This window comes from Cinclus cinclus, chromosome 4, assembly GCF_963662255.1.
Source record: "Cinclus cinclus chromosome 4, bCinCin1.1, whole genome shotgun sequence".
Classification (NCBI taxonomy): Eukaryota; Metazoa; Chordata; class Aves; order Passeriformes; family Cinclidae; genus Cinclus; species Cinclus cinclus.
In genome coordinates, this window is record NC_085049.1 from 58831272 (window position 1) to 58852715 (window position 21444).

The window sequence follows — 21444 nt, forward strand, 5'->3', positions numbered from 1 at the left end:
TGGTACTGTTCATACAGTGACAGACCAGCTGTGGGCAGGATGGTGGAGCTGGTACTTACTTTCCAGTGCTGATCAAAGCCCAGCTATGAGGACTGTGTATTTTCAATGTCAGCAGCTACCCGTGTTTTGTTGTCTGATGTTGCTGCCGGTGACTTAGCACTAATATAGAAAATATGTGAAATTTTAGGGAAAGTAGACTGATATGTACACCAGGTCCCCTCTATTTAAAAAGAGCTATCCTGTTTTTATTATGAGGTCATATCATAATGGTCATTAAAAAGAATTTACTTCCTCACATCTCCAAAATGCAATCATTGTGAGTTATGTGTATTCCTTGAAGCTTGCTGGGCTTCCAGGAAGAGTCTCTTCAGAAAAAGTGTAGATCTCACTGCTCTCTCCATTATTGAAATAGGGACCTTTTGACTTGACTTTTTCCTTTGTCCATGGTGAACCATGGTACCGGCATTATCTTAGGTGTAATATCATAAACTGAGAGATTATCCTGCCTGTATTCAGTGTTTTCATGCAGCAATTTTATTTTTGTTGACATTCACAGTACTGTAATAAGTAATAGACTTGATGATCACTCTCGCATCTGTGCTTGCCTTGCAGATGTGATCTTATCAGGGTTCCACTCTGTCAGAATGCCTTTAAAAAAAAAAAAACAGAAAAAAAAAAGAAAATTCAGAAGCTTAAACTCATTCACAAAAATACCTCGTGGTACATTTCCCCTTCTGATGTAACCTTTTAAATCTTAGTTTTTCTTCTAAACTTGATAGGTTTTTATTTCCATTTGTTATCTCCTTTGTAAGAAGATATTTGAACTAGTGGTTTTGAGCACAAGTTGGGAAGCCTGAAACTCCTGAATTTTAACATTGGCCATTACTCCTCCCTTGCCTTGGGCAAGTCATTTAACTACTTTGCCTTTGTTTTTTCACCTGTAAAGCGGGGTTGTTAATAACGCTTACCTACCTCACAGGGGTTTTGTGAGGATCAACTAGTAATGTTGTCAAGTGCTTTAAAGCAAAAGGCATGATAGAAGTATTATGAGGTTTTCACAGCAAGATCGCTAGTTCTTTTTACATTGTTTGCTTGTGTGGAGGGAGATAAACCTTTTTTTTTTTTTTTTAATTATTGAAGCCATCAGACACTCAGATCCTAAATGATACAAGTGATAGAGATTCAGTTATTCATGCTCTTCAGTTTTTATGCCTGTTTTCATCTTCTTCTCTATATAGTTAATGCCAGTGTTGTTACAGGTCATATGTCTCTAGTACTTTTAGATAAGCTTCAAAATCGAAGTACTTTGAGCTTGCTGCTTCTTTCACCAGACCACCAAATCAGAGCAAGTTTGTGTATGTCTCCCTGTCGTTAAATGGCAGTTTTGGTAATGTCATCTTTCAAGTAGACACATCTTTTCCTTCTCCATCAGGAAGGGGAGGTAGTGGTAGGTAGTTCCAGAGAGGGGACTGTAAGATGAAGAACCTGGCCACTTGATGCTGCTGCTCCAGGGATAAAGGGCAGAGTAGCTTCCTGTGTCCTTCCCTGAGTTAATTTCAGTGTGTTACCAGTCCCACTTCAAATGCAGTGTCTCGTCCACAATATTCAGAAGCCATCACCTGCCAATAGAACGTAGGAACAGAGAGAATGATAGTAGATGCTGCTTGTGTATATGCCTTACAGCTCTCCCAGAATGTCTCTGGGAGGCTGGTGGGGGATGAGGTCTTCATTTTGGGTAAATCCCACAGCTGTCAGGGAACCTCTGCTACTTTCTCCCCTCTCAGTCACTTGGTTGCTGTTTCTTCTTTCTTGGATGTGCGTCTCAGGGATGTGCATATGAGCCCATGCCTCTTGGAATTTGGTGTTTGAAATATCAAGAACATGGTTTCTGTACCTGAAACCTTTCTGTCTGACACTCCCTGGTCCTCTCTGTCCTGCATTGCTCCCCGTGGCCTTAGGAGCATCTCTCCACTGTTGCCCTGTGCCACCCTCTCCATCTCTGCTAGTAATCAAGTGTATACAATGATTCTGCAGAGAAAGAAGCTGAAGTGATGCAAGTGCACCTGTGGGATTTACACACAGAGGTATCTTGGTTTTCTGCCACATCTGCTCTAAAGCCTACAGAACATCTGATGCACACTGCTTTTTCTTTCTCATCTAGAAAGCAGAACAAACAACAGTATAACTCTTATGATGGTAGTTCTGTAATGTTTACTTTTAACTAAATGATAAGTATTTTCCTCAAAGAACCAAAAATATCCCCCACCTTCTAACAAAAGTAACCAAATGTAATCTTCCTGGGAGCGGAAGAGGAAAGGGGAGGAGGAAAAGCAGTGACAGAGTGTTCTGATCTATTTTCATCTCCACTGCTAGGCTGGAGGTGTGAAATGCTGCTTTGAGTTCCACAAACTTAAGGGATTATGTTTACAAAGGTAAATGCCTTCTACCTGTTCAGGAAACTTGTGGGCATCGGGAGTTGGGCAAGTTTCTCTTCATTGCAAACAAGTAATGGGAGAAGGGTGTGTCTGGAAGAGGAATGGAGAAACAGATTCATTGCATCTAGTCTTCTTGGTAAAATAATGCCACCTTCTTCTCTCCTTATGGAATGGAGGGATGAGGTGGCTGAATAGAAAATCATTGATGTCCAATATGGCTGGATTAGAAGAGGCAGCTTTTCTACTTTGCACATAAATATGTAACAGGAAGGTACAGCTAAAGTCCTCTTGCCTGAAACACTGTTCCCCAGAAGCAGACATTGTAATAATAAAAATAGTGGCTGTGTGTATATTGATGCAAGTTACCTGTAAGTGTTTTATTTTTTTTCTTATACTTGAAATGGCTTCCTTTACTAAACTCTTACCGTAGTTCTGGTTTCTCCCCTCTTTCTATAGTGTGCAGTAAAGAAAATTACAGGACAAATGGGGAGAATGTAGAGGAGATGACGCTATGTCTTGCATATCCGGGTTTCATCTTAATTTCCATCCCATTTTCTCAGAAATGTTTGAACTTCCTAAGGGTTTTCCATGGACACAGAAACTCAGCACTTTAGAAGGTGCTCTTGTAAGGCTGGCTGCCCCCTTTTCCTCCTTTTCTATATTTTTATTTTACTTTTAGTATAGTGGTACTTAAGATCACTGGTTCACTTAAAAAGAAAAAAAAACCAATAAAATGTTTAAACTCTACTAATGTACAAATAAGCTGAAATGTTGCATTTTATGTGTATTTTTTGCCATAGCAGGTACTGTATTTCTCATGCTGGATTTAGAAAAAAAAAAAAGAAAGGAAAAAAAAAGAAAAAAACAAACAAAAGGGTGATGTTTTATTGGAGTGTGACAAGTTAAGAGTAATAAAGAATTAAGTCGTCGTCATTTCATTGAAACTGAGATATGGTGTAATACTTATATATATAAGTTTTCTGAAGGTTTTTTTGGGCTTTTTAACAGCTTTTTTGGTTTTTTTGTTTTTCTGGTTTTTGTTTTTGTTTTTTTTGTTGTTGTTTTTTGTTTTTTTGTTTCTTTGTTTTTTGGTTTCTTCTGTTTTTTTTTTTTTTGAAAGATAAGATTGTATTATGTGCAACTCAGTTGCTTACATTATAACTACAAACTATTTTTGGGTTCCTGGAGAGAAAAAAAAAAAAAAAAAGGACAAAAAAAAAAAAGACTAATAAATGTGTTTGGCTGCTAAGCATTTAAAGCTCGTGTTTTGTGCACGTTTTGTGTCCCGAGGCCGGGCCGGGGCCCCTCAGGCCGCGTTGGCCTCCGGGCGCGGGGGGGCGCCGGGCGCGCTGCGGGCTCGGGCCGGGCCGGGCCGGGCGGGGCGGGGCCTCTGCCCGCCCTTATCCCGCGGGCCGCGGCTGCTGCCGCTGTCACCGCCGACCGCAGCACCGCCGGCAGCACCGCCATGGCCGCCCCCGGAGAGGAGCAGGACGTGATGGCGCGGTACCGCTCCCCGCTGGTGTCGCGGTACGCCAGCGCCGAGATGGCCTACAACTTCAGCGAGAGGAAGAAGTTCGGCACCTGGCGCCGCCTCTGGCTCTACCTCGCCCAGGCTGAGAAGGTAACGCGGGACGGGCGGCGGGGGGAGCGTGGTGCCCGGGGCTTCTTCGCGTCCTTATTCCCTTAATGGCTCTGGTGGATGAAGGCCCTGGAACCGGCGGGAATCGGCCGTGCCTTCCCGGAGCTGCCCTCGGGAAACCGGTTCGTGCAACTTCCCAGGCGCGTTCCGGGGAGGAAAGGGGCGCCAGGGCTGGGGGCTCTGCGAGTTCAGGGTTACCCAACCCTCTGTACACAATCCCCGCGTACCCGCTGCCCCTCAGCAAATCGCCTCTTCTCGCTTCATGCCCTCCCCCTTGCACTTTTGCCCGCGCCGTGAAATTGGTTTTGTAAAAGCTCTGCTAAGCAATCCTTGGTGAGGGGTTGCCTTTGAGCAAACATCGGTGTCCTCCGCAAGCGCTCGGCTGTTTGCTTTCCGGGAGGTGTGACGGGGGAGGTCCGCTGTCCATTCAATCCGATGGCTGTCAGTCCGTGCCAACCCGACCACCCTCTGCATCTGCAGCCACTCGTTGTTAGATAGCCCTTTTTTTGCCGAGATAAGTTTACTTTTGGCCAAAGTGAGCAGTACATTTACCCCGCAAGTGGTTGTGATGTTTCTGGTAGGCTGAGTACCACAAAAAAAATAATACCACAAAAGATTAGGTATTGTGCTTTATTAATCGAACCATTAGCAAGCAGTGACTGGGAGTATGTCCATATGATTGAGAGCTGTTATGCTAGTAGAGGATATGAAGTTAACTTTTTTGACGTGCAGTTTAAGCTAAACCTTCTGGTCCTACTTAGAGAAACATGTACAGCTATTATTACATCTTAATTGAGATACAGCCAGCTTTTAACATGCACTAACTTAATTCCTTGTGACTCTTACCAGGTTTTTGACAGCAAAAAAGCTGTAATGCGTTTCCCAAAAAAAAACCCAAAGGGAAAAAAAGACACAAACCCACCTGCTTTCTGATAGAATGGCTTTAGCTTTCGTACTCAGTAGGAACCCCTTTTTTTGTACAGAGTCCAGTTTCTGTTTTCAAAGCCCTGGGATTGTTAGAAGCAGTCCAAGCACTAGGTCTGGCTGTTACTATAGTGAGTGAAAGGCCAGAGAAGCACCCATGCTGGAGAATGACCGCACAGTGTACGGTGCCATTACCAAATTTCTTCTCCACGCAAGGAGGGTATCACTACAGCAGCTTTGTCAATAATACACTGCACTAAATGTGATGTTTCAGAAGCAGAAGGTGCAATCATACAGCTGTGCTAAATAGGAGTCACCTTCCAAAGTACCACATGCCTGATTTTGTCACAGTTCAAGTGCTGGAGTGAGAAAGGTGCAAATCTTATCTAGCATAGAAAGTGCCAGTACTGTGAGTATGTGCTTGAGGATCTTTGCATGTTCAGAGCATGACAATTTAAACGTAGTCATACCAATTCTAGCAGATAATTATCCCTTTTACTTCTGTTCAGGAGCAGAATACATGAGTTACCTAATAGGAGAAAGCAATCTGCTTGAAAGAACCAGTTTGGGGCTTCTAGGTTTCTACTCCCAAGCCCTGAACTCTGGGCTGCCCCTTCTCTTGACCCTTGCTCAGCCTCCAATTGCCACCCCAGAGTTTTGCTCCCAGAAAGTAGAGATGGCTCTTACCACTTCTTGAGCTCTCTTTTCATAGTGGGAAGAGGGAGACTACTATTTTTATCTGGCTTCTTGTTCCAGAACAGTTTGTAATCTAATGTCAGCTCTGGACTAAAAAGGAGGAAGAGTCAGCCATTTCCAGCACCTGTTACTTCTGTCAGTGATCAGTTAGTTACACATACAGGCAGTTTCTTTAGGTTCCTTACGGAAGATGCCTAGTATTTCTATGAAAAAGAGCACTACCCCAAATACCAGGTAATAAATAATAAATGAATCATAAATGAACCAATTTGCTGCAGCACATATCCTCACTTCCAAGGCATTCTTGTATTGCTTCTTCCATCATTCTTTTCGAAGATACATTAAAAACCAAAAAAGTAACAAATGAACTGTGGGTAGGACTTACTTTTTATCTTCTGATAAATCAGATCTAGGAAGGTCTAATCATAGGTTTTCTGAAAGTTGCAGGGAGTAGTAAGACAGAAGACATACAGCTTAGTGATAAAATTTTAGGTAAAGTACAGGGCCAGGCAGATGGCTTCAGTATTCACTCTACTTAATAGGTGAAATTTTCAAGTGGTCCACTTGGAGTATGTGAGATAAGAATGGAAAAATTATTTCAGTAGAAACTGAATTAGGCAGAAAGTCTATACAGTGTTTTTCTCCATTCAGCAGGAAATAGCGGGAGGTTGAAAGAGCAGGCTTAGTAAAGTGGGATTAGTAAGAAAAACTTACCTTTTCCCAGCTGACAGTATTTCAGGTTTGGGTTAAGAGGTGAGGTGTCTGGATTTATACCCATCCCAAAACACTTGTTTCATATTTTTGCATGAATTCCTTTGTATTACAATTCTTATGTTAACATTTTTTTATCTTGAACTCTTGACTTAATTGTATTTGAAAGTCAAGTACAAATTTCTTGGAGCTGTCGCTTCTCAGAGAAGTAGCTTTGACATCCTGCAGCATCAAACTGACATTATGTTTTGCACTTGTGAAATATAAATGTTTTCTCTCTTTCTGCAGTAACTCTTCATCTATTTTTTTCTGTCCAGTTAAGTTTCATAATTTTTCTGTTGTATGTTCCTTATATGATGAGCAACCCGGTGTTCTCATTTTATGTGCAGGAGCTGTGCCATGTCATTTGCCTGTGCTGCCCCATCCTTTAGGGAAAGTGATGAACAGTCATAGCTGTTAGAGTGGCACATCAGAATTTTGGGACAGTCTCAGAAGAACAGCACCCTAAAAGCACAGTCCAGAGAGCTCATCACTGACTTCACTGACCTGTGGTGATTTGGGGAAAACCTTGTGTTCTTCCTTGTGCAGTTTTCCTACTTGTTTTTCTTAGGTACACAGGTTTGAAGGACGTTCGATTGTTTTCTTCCCGAGGTACTGCCAATATCAGCAAAGGCTCATAGGGAAGAGGCCTCACATGTTGTTTGTGGACAGATGAGAACATCATTTGTCTTGGCACTGCCCTATCTTGTACATGTTCTATGTCAAGTCATCCCTTTTTGGGGGGTTATTTCTTTCCTCTCTGTATGACTGTGCACTGTGGTCAGCTTTTCCCAAAGGATCACGGATGCCTGAGCAAGGCATGAGATTTTCATCTTGGCACAAGAGTGTATTGCCTGCTGAGCTGCCTGTGCTTTTTGGCAGTTGCAGTCTATACTGGGGTACCTCAAAGGCAGCAGTCTGGGGCTAGGTGCTTTTCCTCAGTTAGCTGGGCACTCGTGGCCATGTGTATGCTTGCAACAGCATAAGTTTGGGTACTAATTATCTGATCAGGATCTTGAGTACTCATGTGCTTCACTTGCTGTCCTCTTCAGTTCCAGGTTCCACATCTGCAAACCATTTTTTCAGTCAGTTTGATTCTGAACTAGCTAGTTTTTGGAATACTTTGAATCCTGGAAGCCTCCTGGTTGCTGATTTCTCATTACTGATGCACAGGACAATAGTATTTTAATTTGGAAAAGGCAGTATTGCCAAGTTCGTTGTGAGACTTGGAATTTCTCAGTATCAGGAAAAGATGTTTTTCTCATCTTAGTGGATTATACCAGTGTATGATCTTGTGGTTGGATATCTTTGTTTTTAAGTCAGCTTTCTGAAAGGCTCGAGCAGTTTGTTTCAAACATGAACTAGGAGCATTCATCTCCTTCTTCCAGATCAAGGTTTCATATTCAGTCTGAGATGAGGTACTACAGATCTTTGGAAAAGGTACCAACATATAAAGTGTATGTACCTTTCCATACATTTTAAGCCCTCTGTTTACCATTGTGTAGTTCTAGCTGTGGTCCAGAGAGCTCTTCCTGACACAAGTTATTTAGTCCCATGTTAGCTGGATTTTTCTTTACCCAAAAGGTAAACTTCATTCAAAGAAGTTTAAACTATACTATTTTTATATCACTTTTCCCCATGTATTTTAATTTTTGTAGTTTTCATGGGAATGTTATATGATTGAGGAAAGTACGAAGCCCAAGAGGAACATCTAAGAATGAACACTTCCCTATCCTACTGGAAAAGGCTGGAGAGCCCTAGAATGAAAGCATTTTTAGCTCGATTATACCAAATAGTCACACTTCTGGGGGATGTCAGACAGAAGTAAATTATTTAAACAGCTTCTGTCTCAGTTTGTTGGTAAAGAGAAAAAGCAATAAATGTTCTGTTCGCCTTGCAGTCACTTGGGCTTCCAATCACAGATGAGCAGATACAGGAGATGGAAGCAAATCTGGACAACATTGACTTCAAGCTGGCAGCAGAGGAGGAGAAGAAGCTGCGTCACGATGTGATGGCCCACGTGCACACCTTTGCCCACTGCTGTCCAAAAGCTGCAGCCATCATTCACCTTGGAGCAACTTCCTGCTACGTAGGGGATAACACGGTAATTCAGTATTTCCAGGTCCCTGCCTGCAGAGCTGGGAAAAGCAAAGCTACGCTTGTTGATTTTATAGCTCTTTATAAACTTTTCTTTATAAAATGTTAAGTGGGTTTTTCAGTCATTTCTGTTAATTTTGCCACTGAAGTTAATTCAGTTCTTTAACCTGGCTACCTTATGAAGGCAAACTGCACTTGTCACCTTCTGATGTGAAGCAAGATCTATCTGGAAACTGTTCACTAACCTCTGCTTGCATGTTAAATATTCAAGGAGATAAGAGGGGAGTTGCAAGCACATGAAGAAACATGTGAACTGTGTGATTTATCAGTTGCACCCCTGTGACAAGAGTTTGTTGACTTACAAAACAGGGTCCATGAGCTTTCAATTGCAACCCCTTTGTACTTCAAGGGAAAACAAGCTTTTCCGCAGCAGAGAACAGATCAGTGTGTTAAGTGAAAAAGCTGGGTGCTGTTTCAGCTGTATCCTTTTATAGTTTTACAGAACTGTAAAATACTTGTGAAAAATCTTGTCTGGAACAGAGCACAAACCAGTATATGTTGCTGTTCCATTGTTCAAGCCACTGCAACTTCACAGCTGCTTTAATCACATGAAAAGTTGCTGTGTGATTATTTTTTTTCCTCTACTCCTTTGCAAACCTGTTTAGCTTTTGGGTAATAGCATAATTTCGTGTAACACCTATGCCCAGCTGTACCTCAGTTCAGTCTCTAAAGGAGTAAAGACAACTAGTGCCTCATTAGCCCACTTTGTTTCCTGCTGTCTTTAGCCTGCACTCCCAGTGTTTTCCACTTGGGACTGTATGATTTAGTCTGTCATCCCATGGGCAGTCCCAAGAACCTCAAAACAATCATTCATAGGCACTTGATGGAAACAGGTCTTCCACCACTTATGACTTTCCATGGACAGTATAAAAGGAGCAATGGTGGATACAGCATTTTTGTCATAAGCAAGTTCAGTGCAAGTTCTCTTACAAGAAGGAAAGCAAATCAAATGTTTTAAGAGGAAGCTTTTGAGTCAATGAAGAATAATCTGTGTCCTCTCTGAGAGAAACTGTTATGTCTGTTCCTTTAGACATGGCCCAAAGTTCCTTTCTCTGCTTCTTTCAGGATTTGATTGTCCTCCGTGATGGGTTTAACCTCCTGCTACCCAAGGTGAGAAGGTGGTTCTGCAGTGTCTCAGAACTGGGGAGCACACATGTCCTGTGCATAGCCTGTGTTTAACTTGGATTTTCCTAAACCTTTCTGGGAGGCTAGGAGGAGTTGTCTGTCTGGGATGTTCTCAAAAAAGTGAACTCTTCCTTTCCATCTTTTCCCAGAGCTTTTTTGCTCACAGTGAGAATTATAAGTAGCTCCTTGTTTATCTGTGCCATAGGTATTACATAATAATACAACTGTATTGCTTTCAGGATTGTCTTAGTCTTATCCTTAGCTATGTTCTTAAGAGTGTGTCAGCGTTCAAGAAACTGTATAATACATTTTCTGAGGTCAAATACAGCAGAAGTGTAGTGCAGTGGTGTCTATCTCACCTGAATGAGTTGCCACCCAATTTGCATGGACTGTACGTGTGTCAATTATACGCCAAGCAGCTTTATTTCTGCCCAATTCCAGGAATAAAAAAAAAAAAACCCAAGGATGAACCAACTGCGGGATTGGGTTGGGCATGAAGCTCAAGTCCAATGACTTAGGTTAGCTCTTGTTTGAGTTTTGTAGAAAGCAGAAATTGCATGCGTGCCCTGAAAAACTGAAGCACGCCATATTCTACAATTAGAAGGGGCTGCGTAGTTGACCCTCAGGGTTCCTCCCTGTACAACTGCCCTTTCCTGCACAGTGGTTTCCCTCCCCTTTTTCTCACAATGTTGTGCTTAAGCATGTGAACTTCTGCTGTGTTGTTTGAGGTTTTATCCTCTCTCATTCCACCTCTTTTCCATCCTTCCTGCTTCTACCAGCTCGCAAGGGTGATCAGCCGGCTGGCCGACTTTGCTGAGAAGTATGCTGACATGCCTGCTTTGGGCTTCACTCACTACCAGTAAGTAGCTATTGCCTTTGCTTTCTTTTTGTTGTCTGTGCTTTGATTAAACTGAGCTGCTGCTGCTCTTCTGCCATCCTTTTTCCCGTCTCTGACTAGTTGGTGGTTCAGAAAAGGCATATGTGCCTGACTCCAGGCTTGTCTCAGGAAATTGGACTGTTGCTTCCACACAGCTTCATAAAGGGTGGCTTCCAGGCAAACACAGATGTGCATATTCTGGGTTGTTTCAGAAAAGCGTGACTGGGAATTGTACTAAGCCTGTCTTCCAGTCAGATTTTCTTTGTTTTTCTTTAAGTTATTTTCCACTGCAGCCTAGAAAGTTTTTTTAATGGCTACTTGTTGCTACAGATACTTAGTCAAAGGCCAGTGAGATGTGGGTGGTTCTGTTCTTGGGGCAGTTTAATCTCCTGCTTCATGAAGACTGTCTTCAGAAGCATTAAACTGTACCATAAGGTAAGCCTGGGTCTTATATATCACTGGGGTAGAACAGCAGAGGCAGGGAAATTAAGCACAGGTCATGTCAGACTCAATGTCTGGCACTTGAACATTTCTGCCAAAGGAGAGTGAAAGCATCAGGTCAGGTCTCTGATTTATTGTCTTGCTGTATATGCAATGTGAGTTCCATCAGCTCTAGTCCTACAGCCCTCTTCATCTACAGCTTTCTGGAGGAGGATGTGTGTTAGCTTTGTTTGGGCTTTTGGAAAGAGGACAGAGAAGTGTATACAAGATGAAATCATAATTGATGTCTCAGCCTTTTCTGTGTCATTTGACAGCAGGGCCTTTGCTCCATTTACAATCACAAACACGTTTTCCTTAGCCTTTCCTTTTCCTGCTTATGTACTTGCAGAGGCCTGTCTTGTTGCCTTTCACATCCCATGCTAAACTCATCCAGGTGGGTTTTGGTTTTCCTTGTCCCATCTCTGCAGTGTTGAATAGTTTACTTGTATTCCTCCTGGATCACCTGTCCCTGCTTCCAGATCTTACAAGCTTCCTTTTTATGTCTGAGCTTATTTAGGAGCACGTTGTTCATATGTATATGGTTTTTTTTTTGAAGTAGCATAGAGGTTTTCTTTGGAGTTCATGTGGATAATTTGAAATATTTTCACTTTGTGGGTTCTGCATAGCACCACTGTTTTTGCCTCAAAGCATTTTCAGGGGGACTGAGGTGTAGCTGAAGCTTGCAGTTACTTATTCCAAGGTAGAAGTCTTACAAGAAGTGTTGGCTGGCAGCATTGTTGAAGTGTATTTGCCCGGAGGCTGATGAACACATTTTTATAAATAAGAAGGAAAGGCTCCTGAGGGGGATAATTAAAAATCACAAAGTGAATGCAGATGTCTCTGTGCTGAGAAGTTCGCACCAGTGCTGAGAGTCAGCCAGGGTGCCCACTGTGCCTTGGGTGAGTGGAATTGGGGTGGGGGACAGATGCACCCCAGTCTGTCACAGCCCCTGCAGGCCGGCAGGGGGTGCACGCCTGGCTCCTGGACACAGAATCGCTGTTCTCTGGTAATGTAATTCCATCGAATTCCTGAAAGGAATCATTGCATCTTCAGTACCGTTTACCGCTGACGTTGGTACCTCCTTCTGCCTAAGCCAAATCCTGTTAATTTCTGCTCAAATCAGTCAAGAGAGATGAATCTGTAGGGAACTCCTAATGGCAGACTCAGCAGTGAAGTGTGGTGCTTGTGCAGATCCTCAGCAAGTCATGTTATGTTCTTGATTGTTGTCAGACCTGCCCAGCTCACCACTGTGGGGAAACGCTGCTGCCTGTGGATTCAAGACTTGTGCATGGACCTGCAGAACCTGGAGCGGGCTCGGGATGACCTGCGCTTCCGGGGTGTGAAAGGCACCACTGGCACTCAAGCCAGCTTCTTGCAGCTCTTTGAGGGAGACCACAGTAAAGTATGTCACACAGCCCAGGGTGCAGACCTATGGTCTTAGCATTTTTCTGCTCTGGAATGCTGTTTTTTTTGAGGGAACATCGAGATTCTGACATTAAATTTACAAAGTCACCGTGATCCCTCTGGGCCTCATTGACAAGGCTCTGTGTGAAAGTGAACAGCATTTGGGAAGAGATATTTCACAGAAAGTAGAAGATTTTTTGGACAGTAAACTGAGAAAAGCAAAAGATCATTTTTGTTCTTGCTGACCTTGCTGAGTTGTATTTTGAGCTCTGTTTTTTTCACTTCACCCCAAGGTTGAAGAACTGGACAGATTGGTGACTGCGAAGGCAGGATTTAAGCGGTATGTAACACGAATTCATAGCAGCGTGTGACTCTTGCTGGTAGTGTTGGCCCAGATTCCCCTGGTTGCCAAACCGACATCTGTGCTGCTGTTCACTTATTCCCCCTTGCCATCTTCCATTCCCAGTTACATTTTCCTGCATAAAACTTCACCTCCTAAATAGGCCACTTCCACTTGCCTCCCTGTCAAAGCACAGCTGTCCATTTTCCTCTGTTTACCTTCTCTCTCATCTGCATGCTGCCCCAAGAAATTGACAGCCTGAATCCAAAGTTGTTTTTATCAGGGCAGAATGACAGCCCTCCACTTCAAGAGCCATGACATTCCTTGCTCAAAGTCTTGCAGTACTGTTTTGGCTGACTGAAGCACTCAACTTCTGTGCTTATTTCTAGGGCATACATGGTCACAGGGCAGACCTACAGTCGCAAGGTGGATATTGGGGTCCTGGCTGTGCTGGCCAGTCTGGGGGCTTCTATACACAAGGTGAGCACCATACTTGTATACATCGGGAAGAAGGAGAAATGCTTCAGATCTTGAAGAGAAGGTGCTTGTGGTGCAGACTGCTCTGCTGAAGAAATATTGGTGTTCCATGTTCAACTGTCTTCTTTGTGATGGTGTAAATTGACTGCTGGGTATATGCCTGGTACTCAAATCTCAAATATCTTAAGACCAGTGACAAATAAAGCAAGTTAAGTGAGCAGATTCTAAGATGCTCAGTTAACTTGCTTTAACACCAGATATTAGTCTAACCTGTGCTAAATAGATCCAATTAGAGTAAATGTCATTCCTAGTGGTGTATGAGTTCATAAATTTCACCATTTCCCTCTAGTTAATTGCCTTTCTGATAATGGTGTTATGCTCTCTGTCCTTGTGGATTCTTTTCATTGATTTATCTCTGTTCCCTCCCTCTTGCTCCTCTTGGGCTAAAGTGATCTGTGGTATTTTCTTCAGTTTTTGTTTTTTCCCATTTCAGTGAGCACACATTATCTGTGTTAGCAAATCACCGCAATTTTGTTACGCTTTTTCAGTGTTCTCTTCTCATCTGTCTTCCATTCCCTGCAAACATTTGCCCTTGTTGGAGTCCTGTTCTCATCTAATCCAATGGACATGCTGTTCTCTTTGTTTCCTTGGCAAACATTTTTAGTCCAGGAAGTATGATTGCAGTGTCAATTTTTTTGTCAAAATTTTCACTGCCCACAGTTTATTTCTTGCACATAGATGCAAAGATTCTCCGAGAGCACTGACAGTAAGATATATTGGTGGCTGTCAGTTTGGTTCTGTTCTTTTCACTTCTCATGCTTTGTTTCCAGATTTGCACTGACATTCGTCTTTTGGCCAACCTGAAGGAGATAGAGGAGCCTTTTGAGAAAGACCAGATTGGTAAGGGATGAGAGAGTTTTCTTGGACTGGTGTATGTGTCTTTTCATTTATGTTGGTGTGGCCTTTAAACAAACTTAGAAATGTTCCTGGCACAATTTGCTTTAAATTAACTGGAGTTGACAATGTTAGTATTTTCAGTCCTTTTAAAAGAAAAAGAAAGGAGGGGAGGGGGGAAGGAAAAAAGGTAAAACACCTTACCTAAAGGTTTCTGGATATTAAGAAATTCAATCAGGTTTGTATTTGTGCATTTCCTGTGTCTGGGGGGAGAGCAGGAGTAGTCATGCATGTCCCATTGTCTGGAGAGGCACACCTGGGTCTGAGGAGTGCTTAATGTTTTCCAGTCCTCATGAAGCTGACTGGAAAGCAGGTTTTCAGTTTAATTCAGCGTTTTGATCTTTATAAGCAGACAAATTAGGAACAATGAAACTAGGGTGGGCCTTGCACCCTTGCTAGAAGAGCACCAATGATGTGATTCTGACACTGTTAGAAAGGCAAATGTAATGTTTTAGCTCTTGGCTGAAAGAAAGTTCGGGTCCCTTAAATAGTTGCATAGAATTGAATCAGTGAATTAAGCCTTAGTCCTATCTGGTATTTGTACCATTCTGCATTCTGTGAATGATTTTAATACCCATTCACTAGAGCAACAGGCAGCAGTGTAAGCATCTGACTTTGAAGGATGACATTATTGAGCAGAGGGAGGCTTGAGCACTGCTAAGATTGCCATGGATAGCCTGGAGAGATGGTGCTAAATATTGCATTAAAAAGTAAGACTATTTGTCCCTTGTATGTGGTAGTACTTCTGTTTTGTAGGATTGCAGAAATGTCATCTGACTTTTTCTTTGCCCAGATTTAGATGTTTCTGATCTGAAGGGGAAAATGGCGGTGTCATTTTTTTTCTATATATTGCACTTAGAAAATGGTTGTGTTTTGAGGCTTTAGTCAAAACTATCATTCCTGACACGTTTTGCTTTCCTGGGGGAAGACCTTCATCTCTTCTCCCTGAATGCAGCACTCCTTCTGTTGCCCTGTTTGCATCCCTGTTTTTGCTTTGACAGGCTCCAGTGCCATGCCTTACAAGAGGAACCCAATGCGCTCGGAGCGCTGCTGCAGCCTCGCTCGGCACTTGATGACACTGGTGATGGATCCCCTCCAAACAGCTGCTGTGCAGTGGTTTGAGAGAACTCTGGATGACAGTGCCAACAGGTCTGTGCACTGCAGCAGTTGCAGATGGCCTTGTGCATAAAGGTCCTCTGGTCTCTTTAGAAAATAGTGCCTTTAAACTAAACCCACAAGGTACCACCTCGACAAAAAGCAGTCTCAATAGAACCCGGAGACTACAAATTGGTTTCTTCTGTACATCAGATACAAACTGTTAGGATTTTTTAATGTCAACGTCTTCTGCAAAGTGAACCAGCAGTGGAAGGGAGGGATACACAAGCCAGGGTAATAAATTGCTTTTGTAGTCTTCCTGTTTCAACAGCACAGTATTACAATACTCACATTTCTCAAATTCTCCTTATTTTGTTTTGGATGCAGTTTTTTGACCCTGGGTTGTTTTTTTGGGTTTTTTTTCACTTTTTAGAGAATAGTTCAATACCTTAACCCTTGAAGTAATCTAAAAACCATATTTTAATTTTGAAAAATACTATTTATAAGTAGTCAGACCTTGGAGAAAGAGCACAATTACTTTTTTAAAAGTTTCATGGAAATCTGTGCGGGTCTTTAGGATATTGCTCAAATTTTGCTTTGTTTTATGATTCTTCATTACGACTATTTTGAGCTGAACAGAAGTTATCTACAGTTAATATCAAGTAAATTACAGCAATTAAATTCAATGCTTCCATCTTTTATTTAGTAATTTTTTTATTTATTTATAAATCTGCATAAAGCTCATACCTACCTTTGAAACATTTTAGTTTCAAAGTCATATTCTGTTGCAGAATTTGATCTCTTAGAATTTTAGAAATCTCTAGACTTTAAGGTATGGCACCTGTGAGACAATGAACAGCAGCAGTTTTGGTTTGATTTATGCTAGATTAGCAATAAGATTGCTGATGAGAATGTTATTTTTAAAATGTCTCCACAAACCTAACGACGTCATAAAATTTCATGAAAAAATAGATTTTTTTTTTTTTCCCAGAGGGACCTTACTCCACAGCTCATTAAAAAAAGAACTGCATAGGCAGCAGAAAACAATGTAAATTTAAGAAATTGCATACTGGTTGATACGGTATGTTCATTTCCCAATAGCTATCAAGTGTTGAGAGATGTACTGGAATGTTTAAAATTTTATTTTCATCTCATCTAATAGACTTATTTGTCCATTTCATTAACTGATTATAAAAATCTGTGCCTTGGATTTTTCTTGCTAAAGCTGTAGTGTTTTGGAAGGAGAACAAGCCAAAGAAAGGTCAATCAATCTACAGTCCAGCAAAGTTGTTTTAAGGCACTTTGATAGAATTGGAGGGCTTAGATGTAGCACAAGGTTCAAGAACTAGCATATTTTGAAAGATCACAGTTTAAGATGGGCCAGGCCCTGCTGTCACAGATGAATGATGCTATGTTTGCTTCGTTGTGATGCAGAGCACTTTGCCTGATACAGCTCAGTCCCCACTACTCTTGTTTCCCTCCTCTGCTTTGTGTCAGGAACCTCCTTTGTGACCAGGAGCTGGTTTCTTTGAGGAAACCCTCATCAAATTGATGGATCCCCTTGGAAATTCCCCACTGAGCACAGCCAGGCACAGCAGGAGCAGCAGCATGTCTTACTGCTGCAGGGTAGGATCAGCAGTAGACAGTTCAACATAGAACACACAGGGGAGAAGATCCTTTAGACTGCTGCCCTGTTTCCTATCTGTGTAATCACTGAGTTATCTTGGAGCTTTCTGTGTGTGCCTTCACCTTATTCCCTCTCCCTTTCTACTGACCAAAAGGACAAAAAAACTAGAGCAGCTCCAGTGTTAGGCCACAGTAATGCTATTTAGAGCATTATTTACAGAAGCTGAAGGATCTGAGGTGGACTGGAACGTGGCTTTGTTGCTGACCAGGTTTCTGGGTATGTGTGTTTCGTAGGCGCGTGTGTCTGGCTGAGGCTTTCCTCACAGCTGACATCATTCTAAGTACACTGCAGAATATCTCCGAGGGACTCGTGGTGTATCCAAAGGTAAAGCAGGAGATAATGGACTTCCTTGCTAATTCTACAACTATGCCAAAGTGTACAAAAATGCTCCCACGCCAAGAATTACATTTTTATCTGTTAGTTCAAATGGTTTCTGAATTTTGCTCTCTTCTTGCTGTATTCTCACTGTTGAAAGTGAACATGAAAGGCCTCTTGTGAGGTCAATAAGAGTAAATACAAAACTTGTCACAAAAGATGTTTTTCCCTGAATTACAGAATGGATCTGTAGAACTTAGCAGCGCAAGATACTGCCTAGACAGATCTCATCCAGTCCTGTAACATACTACAGGTTCAAAAAAATTATCAGACATCTTTTCCAAACTAATGTGTCTTACAAGATATGGCTTCTAAGTATTATCAGCTTCAGTAACTGCTTTTCCAGAGCGAAGTTCAAAATGATAATTTGTCTTTGCATCATGGGGACAAACATTTTATCAGGGCCAGTTAATAGGACAAGGGGTAATGGTTTTAAACTGACAAAGGGACAATTTAGATTATATAGGAAAGGTGTTTTATTACTAAGAGGGTGGAGGAACACTAGAATAGTTTGCCCAGAGAGGTGGTGGATGCCACATCGCTGGAAACATTCAGCATTAGGTTGGACAGGGCTCTGAGCAGCCTGATCTTATTGAAGATGTCACCACTCATTGCAGGTGGTTGAACTAGGTGGCCTTTAAAGGTCCCTTCCAATCCAGACTTTTCTGTCATTCTGTGACCATTGTCCAGTCCTAGAGATTCAAGGGGAGAGGAATAAAAAACTTTACTGTGAAGTTTTCAGTTGTCTATAGACTTTCTATAATGCTGTTTCTTTCTTCCTTTTTTTTTTGTTTTTTTGTGTATATGTGTTTAAGGTGATTGAGAGGAGGATCCGGCAGGAGCTGCCATTCATGGCCACAGAGAATATAATCATGGCAATGGTGAAGGCTGGTGGCAATCGTCAGGTACAAATGAAGTGTCCAAAATACCTTTGTTTACAGCCTGGTGTTTGTCTCCTGAGAAACAAATGGATCTGGGCTCTTGTCTATCTCACCTTTCTCTGCTCTTCACCTGCTCCCACAGTTACTAGCATTGCACTTGTGCTGCAAAGCCAGGCTCTACTCTCTGAGGAGAAAGCATTTGTGAAGATCCCTGTTTTCTGTTAGGAACAGTGTGTTTGGGCTCATCTGGCTGGCTGTGTTGGAGAAGAGGGAGACCTGTTTTTATGTTTGATACTTGTAGGCGTTTTCCTTTTTTAGGTGTTTGAAGGAACTGGAACACAGGCCAGGCTTCTTTAAAGGGAATATGTTGGCAGTTGGCTACCTTATAAATTAAAAGAGGATGAATCGGTACTGTTAACAAAAAAGCAAGCAAGACCATTCTGAGCCACTCATTCATGTGTCACTCTTCCCTAACTCAGTACAGTATACTAACCACTTTGTTTATAGTCCTTCATCCAGCTTCCTGTGTTCACACAAACTGTAATTAAATATTTTCCTTAGTAAATAAAAGTCAAACACAATTAGATTATATTTCCTTATAATTTAATTTCACAATTCAGGTCAAAATTGATAATCAACTTTCCATCTTAATAAAACACCTTATTTTCGCTTACTTTTTAGATAATAATTTTTCCTTCTGTGATTATTTCCACATCAAGGAGAGAAGTGAAACTTGAAAGAATAATTCAAAGGGTTTGATAGAAGCTTTGAGCAGAATATATGTGGTTTCAGTTTTCTGAAACAGTTGTGGCAAATCACCCATTATATTAGTCAGGAAACATCCTTTTTTCCTTTTTTTCCCCCATGTCTCTGATGTCAGCGGGTCAGTGAGTAAGCTTCCTGACTAAATGCATTAAGGGTCATATCATATGAATCACATTCTGTGATTCATTTGTGTCTCTTGTTGACCTGCCTTCTTTCTGTTTAATTACATACCCACAGGGCTTAGTACATTTTTAAAAGGTATTTATATTCACATTCAGATGTTCTGTTTTCCTGTGCTGGGAACTTTGGAGCAGCACATTTTCTAGGCTTTCCCACCTCATAGCACCGAAACTCACTTCCTTTCTCCACTACTAAACAGCTCCCTCCCCTAAACATCCAGAAGATAGATCTGTTCACCTGAAGCAAAATGACATTTAGATAGAGGGAGCAGGATAATTTTTTTTCCTAACTGAAGATCAAGAATAATACATTTAAAAAGAACATTCCTACATAGCTGCAAATCAAGCCACATGGCTGTATTTTAGGACCAGCAAGGCAGTATCTGATTTTTGGCAATATCTGACTACAGTTGGGTTCCCTTGTCCTTACCAATTGATTCCAAAGGAATGTTTTGGGCTTTTTTCCTCAGTCTATCCTTATGTAGGCCATGGTTTGCAAAGTCTCACTGCTTGTTAATTTGGATGGATTCTTTTCCCTTTGCAAAATCTGTAGAGCCTTTACATTGTTTACAACTGGAAAAAAAACCCCAAAAACTTAGAATTACTCCTAAGAGTATTTGGGAAATTGTAAGAAGACTCCAGTATCATTAATTTATGTTAGTTCAACAGGGAATGTGTATGACATTTGTATTGTTTTAGCCTCAAAGGGCAGATGTGAAAGGATAAAGATGATCTTGTTTTAATGCAGTGGCACATCAACCACTGCAGTCCAAACTGTGTCTTCTTTTCGCACTGTCCAGAATGATACACTTTGATATTTTTTCCTCCCACACAAGTTGGTGAGATGAACATGTGCTGTTAATAGCAATGGAATGACTTTTTTCTTTTTCCATCTTCTTCTCCCATACCTACAGGATTGCCACGAGAAAATTCGTGTTCTCTCTCAGCAAGCAGCAGCTGTTGTGAAACAGGAAGGGGGTGATAATGACTTCATTGCCCGTGTCCGTGCTGATCCTTACTTCAGCCCTATCCATAAACAACTTGAAAGCCTGTTGGATCCCTCCTCCTTCACTGGACGTGCTCCTCAACAGGTGAAGTAGTGGAAAGAGGCTGTGGGTTGTAATGCAATGTGTAGTTAAATCCTGCATTCTTTTGTATATAATATGTACACTCTGCTTGCTCCACAGTGTACATATTATGTAACTCTAGCTGTACTACTAAGGAAGGCACATTTTTCTCTTTTGATTTCCTAGGCTTTCTTGTCTTTCTTCCTGGTGGCTTCACACTTCTGACCCTGTATATACCAGAGACCATTGGGTGTCTTTGTGAAAGAGAGACCCCAGTGAGATAAGCAGGTCCAAATGCAAAGGAGGAGACAAGTAATTTTCCTAATTTTATTTTTCTCATCTTGAACAGGTGGCAAAGTTCCTGAAGGAGGAGGTTCAACCGGCGCTGATTCCATACCAAAGCAAGATGGGTGGAAAAATTGAACTGGCACTTTAGGTATAGTCTGCAAATGTGTGTGGGTACAGGAAGATAATAAAAGCCTTATTGACCCAGGTCTATTTACTGTGTCATGTTATTTTGGTTCTCTACAATACATTTAACTCCCTCCAGATGGGCTTTTCATTCTTTGTCTGCTGTTTGATGAAGGTCTTTGACTATCGGTGGAGGTTAAGCCTCCATCAGTAGTGTTATTGAGAAATGCTCGATTGTGACAAGGTAACTACCAGGGCACCTTCATTGGCCCCTTACAGAGCACTGCCAGCTGTTAAAGAGCAATGCCTGGTGCTGCCTGACATTCAAGTTGAACTGACTTGAAGAAGAGTGGAGGTAAGGGGAACTGAAGCCACTCCCATTTTCATCTTTCTTTCCATGGCTTGAAACTTTTTCCCCAGGTGTCTCAAAAGTTGATAAAAAGTTCATCCTGACTTTCAGAGTATTGTGACTTAGGGAGCAAACAGGCCAAAATAATAGAAATAATGAAAGAGAGAGGCCATGGAACTTCATGGCTCATCAAAGTGGTGCTCCCTCTGTGCTCCTTTCCTAGTTTAACACCACAGCTGTGACGCTGTAGCTTCTGAAAATTATATTTACAGGTGTGGGTATAAAACCAGTCATTGTGTTTTGGCTGTGACTTGTCCATGGCTCTATGTGCTTGATAATGAGTGGCAGGTGGACCCTGGCATGTCACAGTTGTTCTC

General features: G+C 41.8%; 1 protein-coding gene across 3 annotated transcripts; it reads left to right on the forward strand.

Moving 5' to 3' along the window:
- Positions 1-1279: 1279 nt before the first annotated feature.
- On the forward strand, positions 1280-20786 carry ADSL (adenylosuccinate lyase). 3 transcript variants are annotated; one of them, XM_062492195.1, is made up of 13 exons: positions 1280-4056; positions 8345-8548; positions 9667-9711; positions 10506-10585; positions 12314-12485; positions 12781-12827; positions 13217-13307; positions 14135-14204; positions 15260-15407; positions 17274-17364; positions 18231-18320; positions 20155-20331; positions 20657-20786. In XM_062492195.1, the coding sequence occupies exons 1-13, from the start codon at positions 3901-3903 to the stop codon at positions 20741-20743; spliced, it is 1458 nt and encodes a 485-aa protein (XP_062348179.1). In that variant the 5' UTR covers positions 1280-3900; the 3' UTR covers positions 20744-20786. The 3 variants fall into 3 exon arrangements, with proteins under 3 accessions (XP_062348179.1, XP_062348180.1, XP_062348181.1); XM_062492196.1 differs by lacking the exon at positions 9667-9711; XM_062492197.1 differs by lacking the exon at positions 20155-20331 and having other exon boundaries at positions 20657-20780.
- Positions 20787-21444: the final 658 nt, after the last annotated feature.

Excerpts from the sequence above, each read along its gene's own strand:
- ADSL (XM_062492195.1), top strand. The coding sequence starts at position 3,901 with ATGGCCGCCCCCGGAGAGGAGCAGGACGTGATGGCGCGGTACCGCTCC. Across the intron at positions 8,549-9,666 it reads GCTACGTAGGGGATAACACG|GATTTGATTGTCCTCCGTGA; the intron begins GTAATTCAGTAT and ends TGCTTCTTTCAG. Across the intron at positions 17,365-18,230 it reads GACTCGTGGTGTATCCAAAG|GTGATTGAGAGGAGGATCCG; the intron begins GTAAAGCAGGAG and ends TATGTGTTTAAG.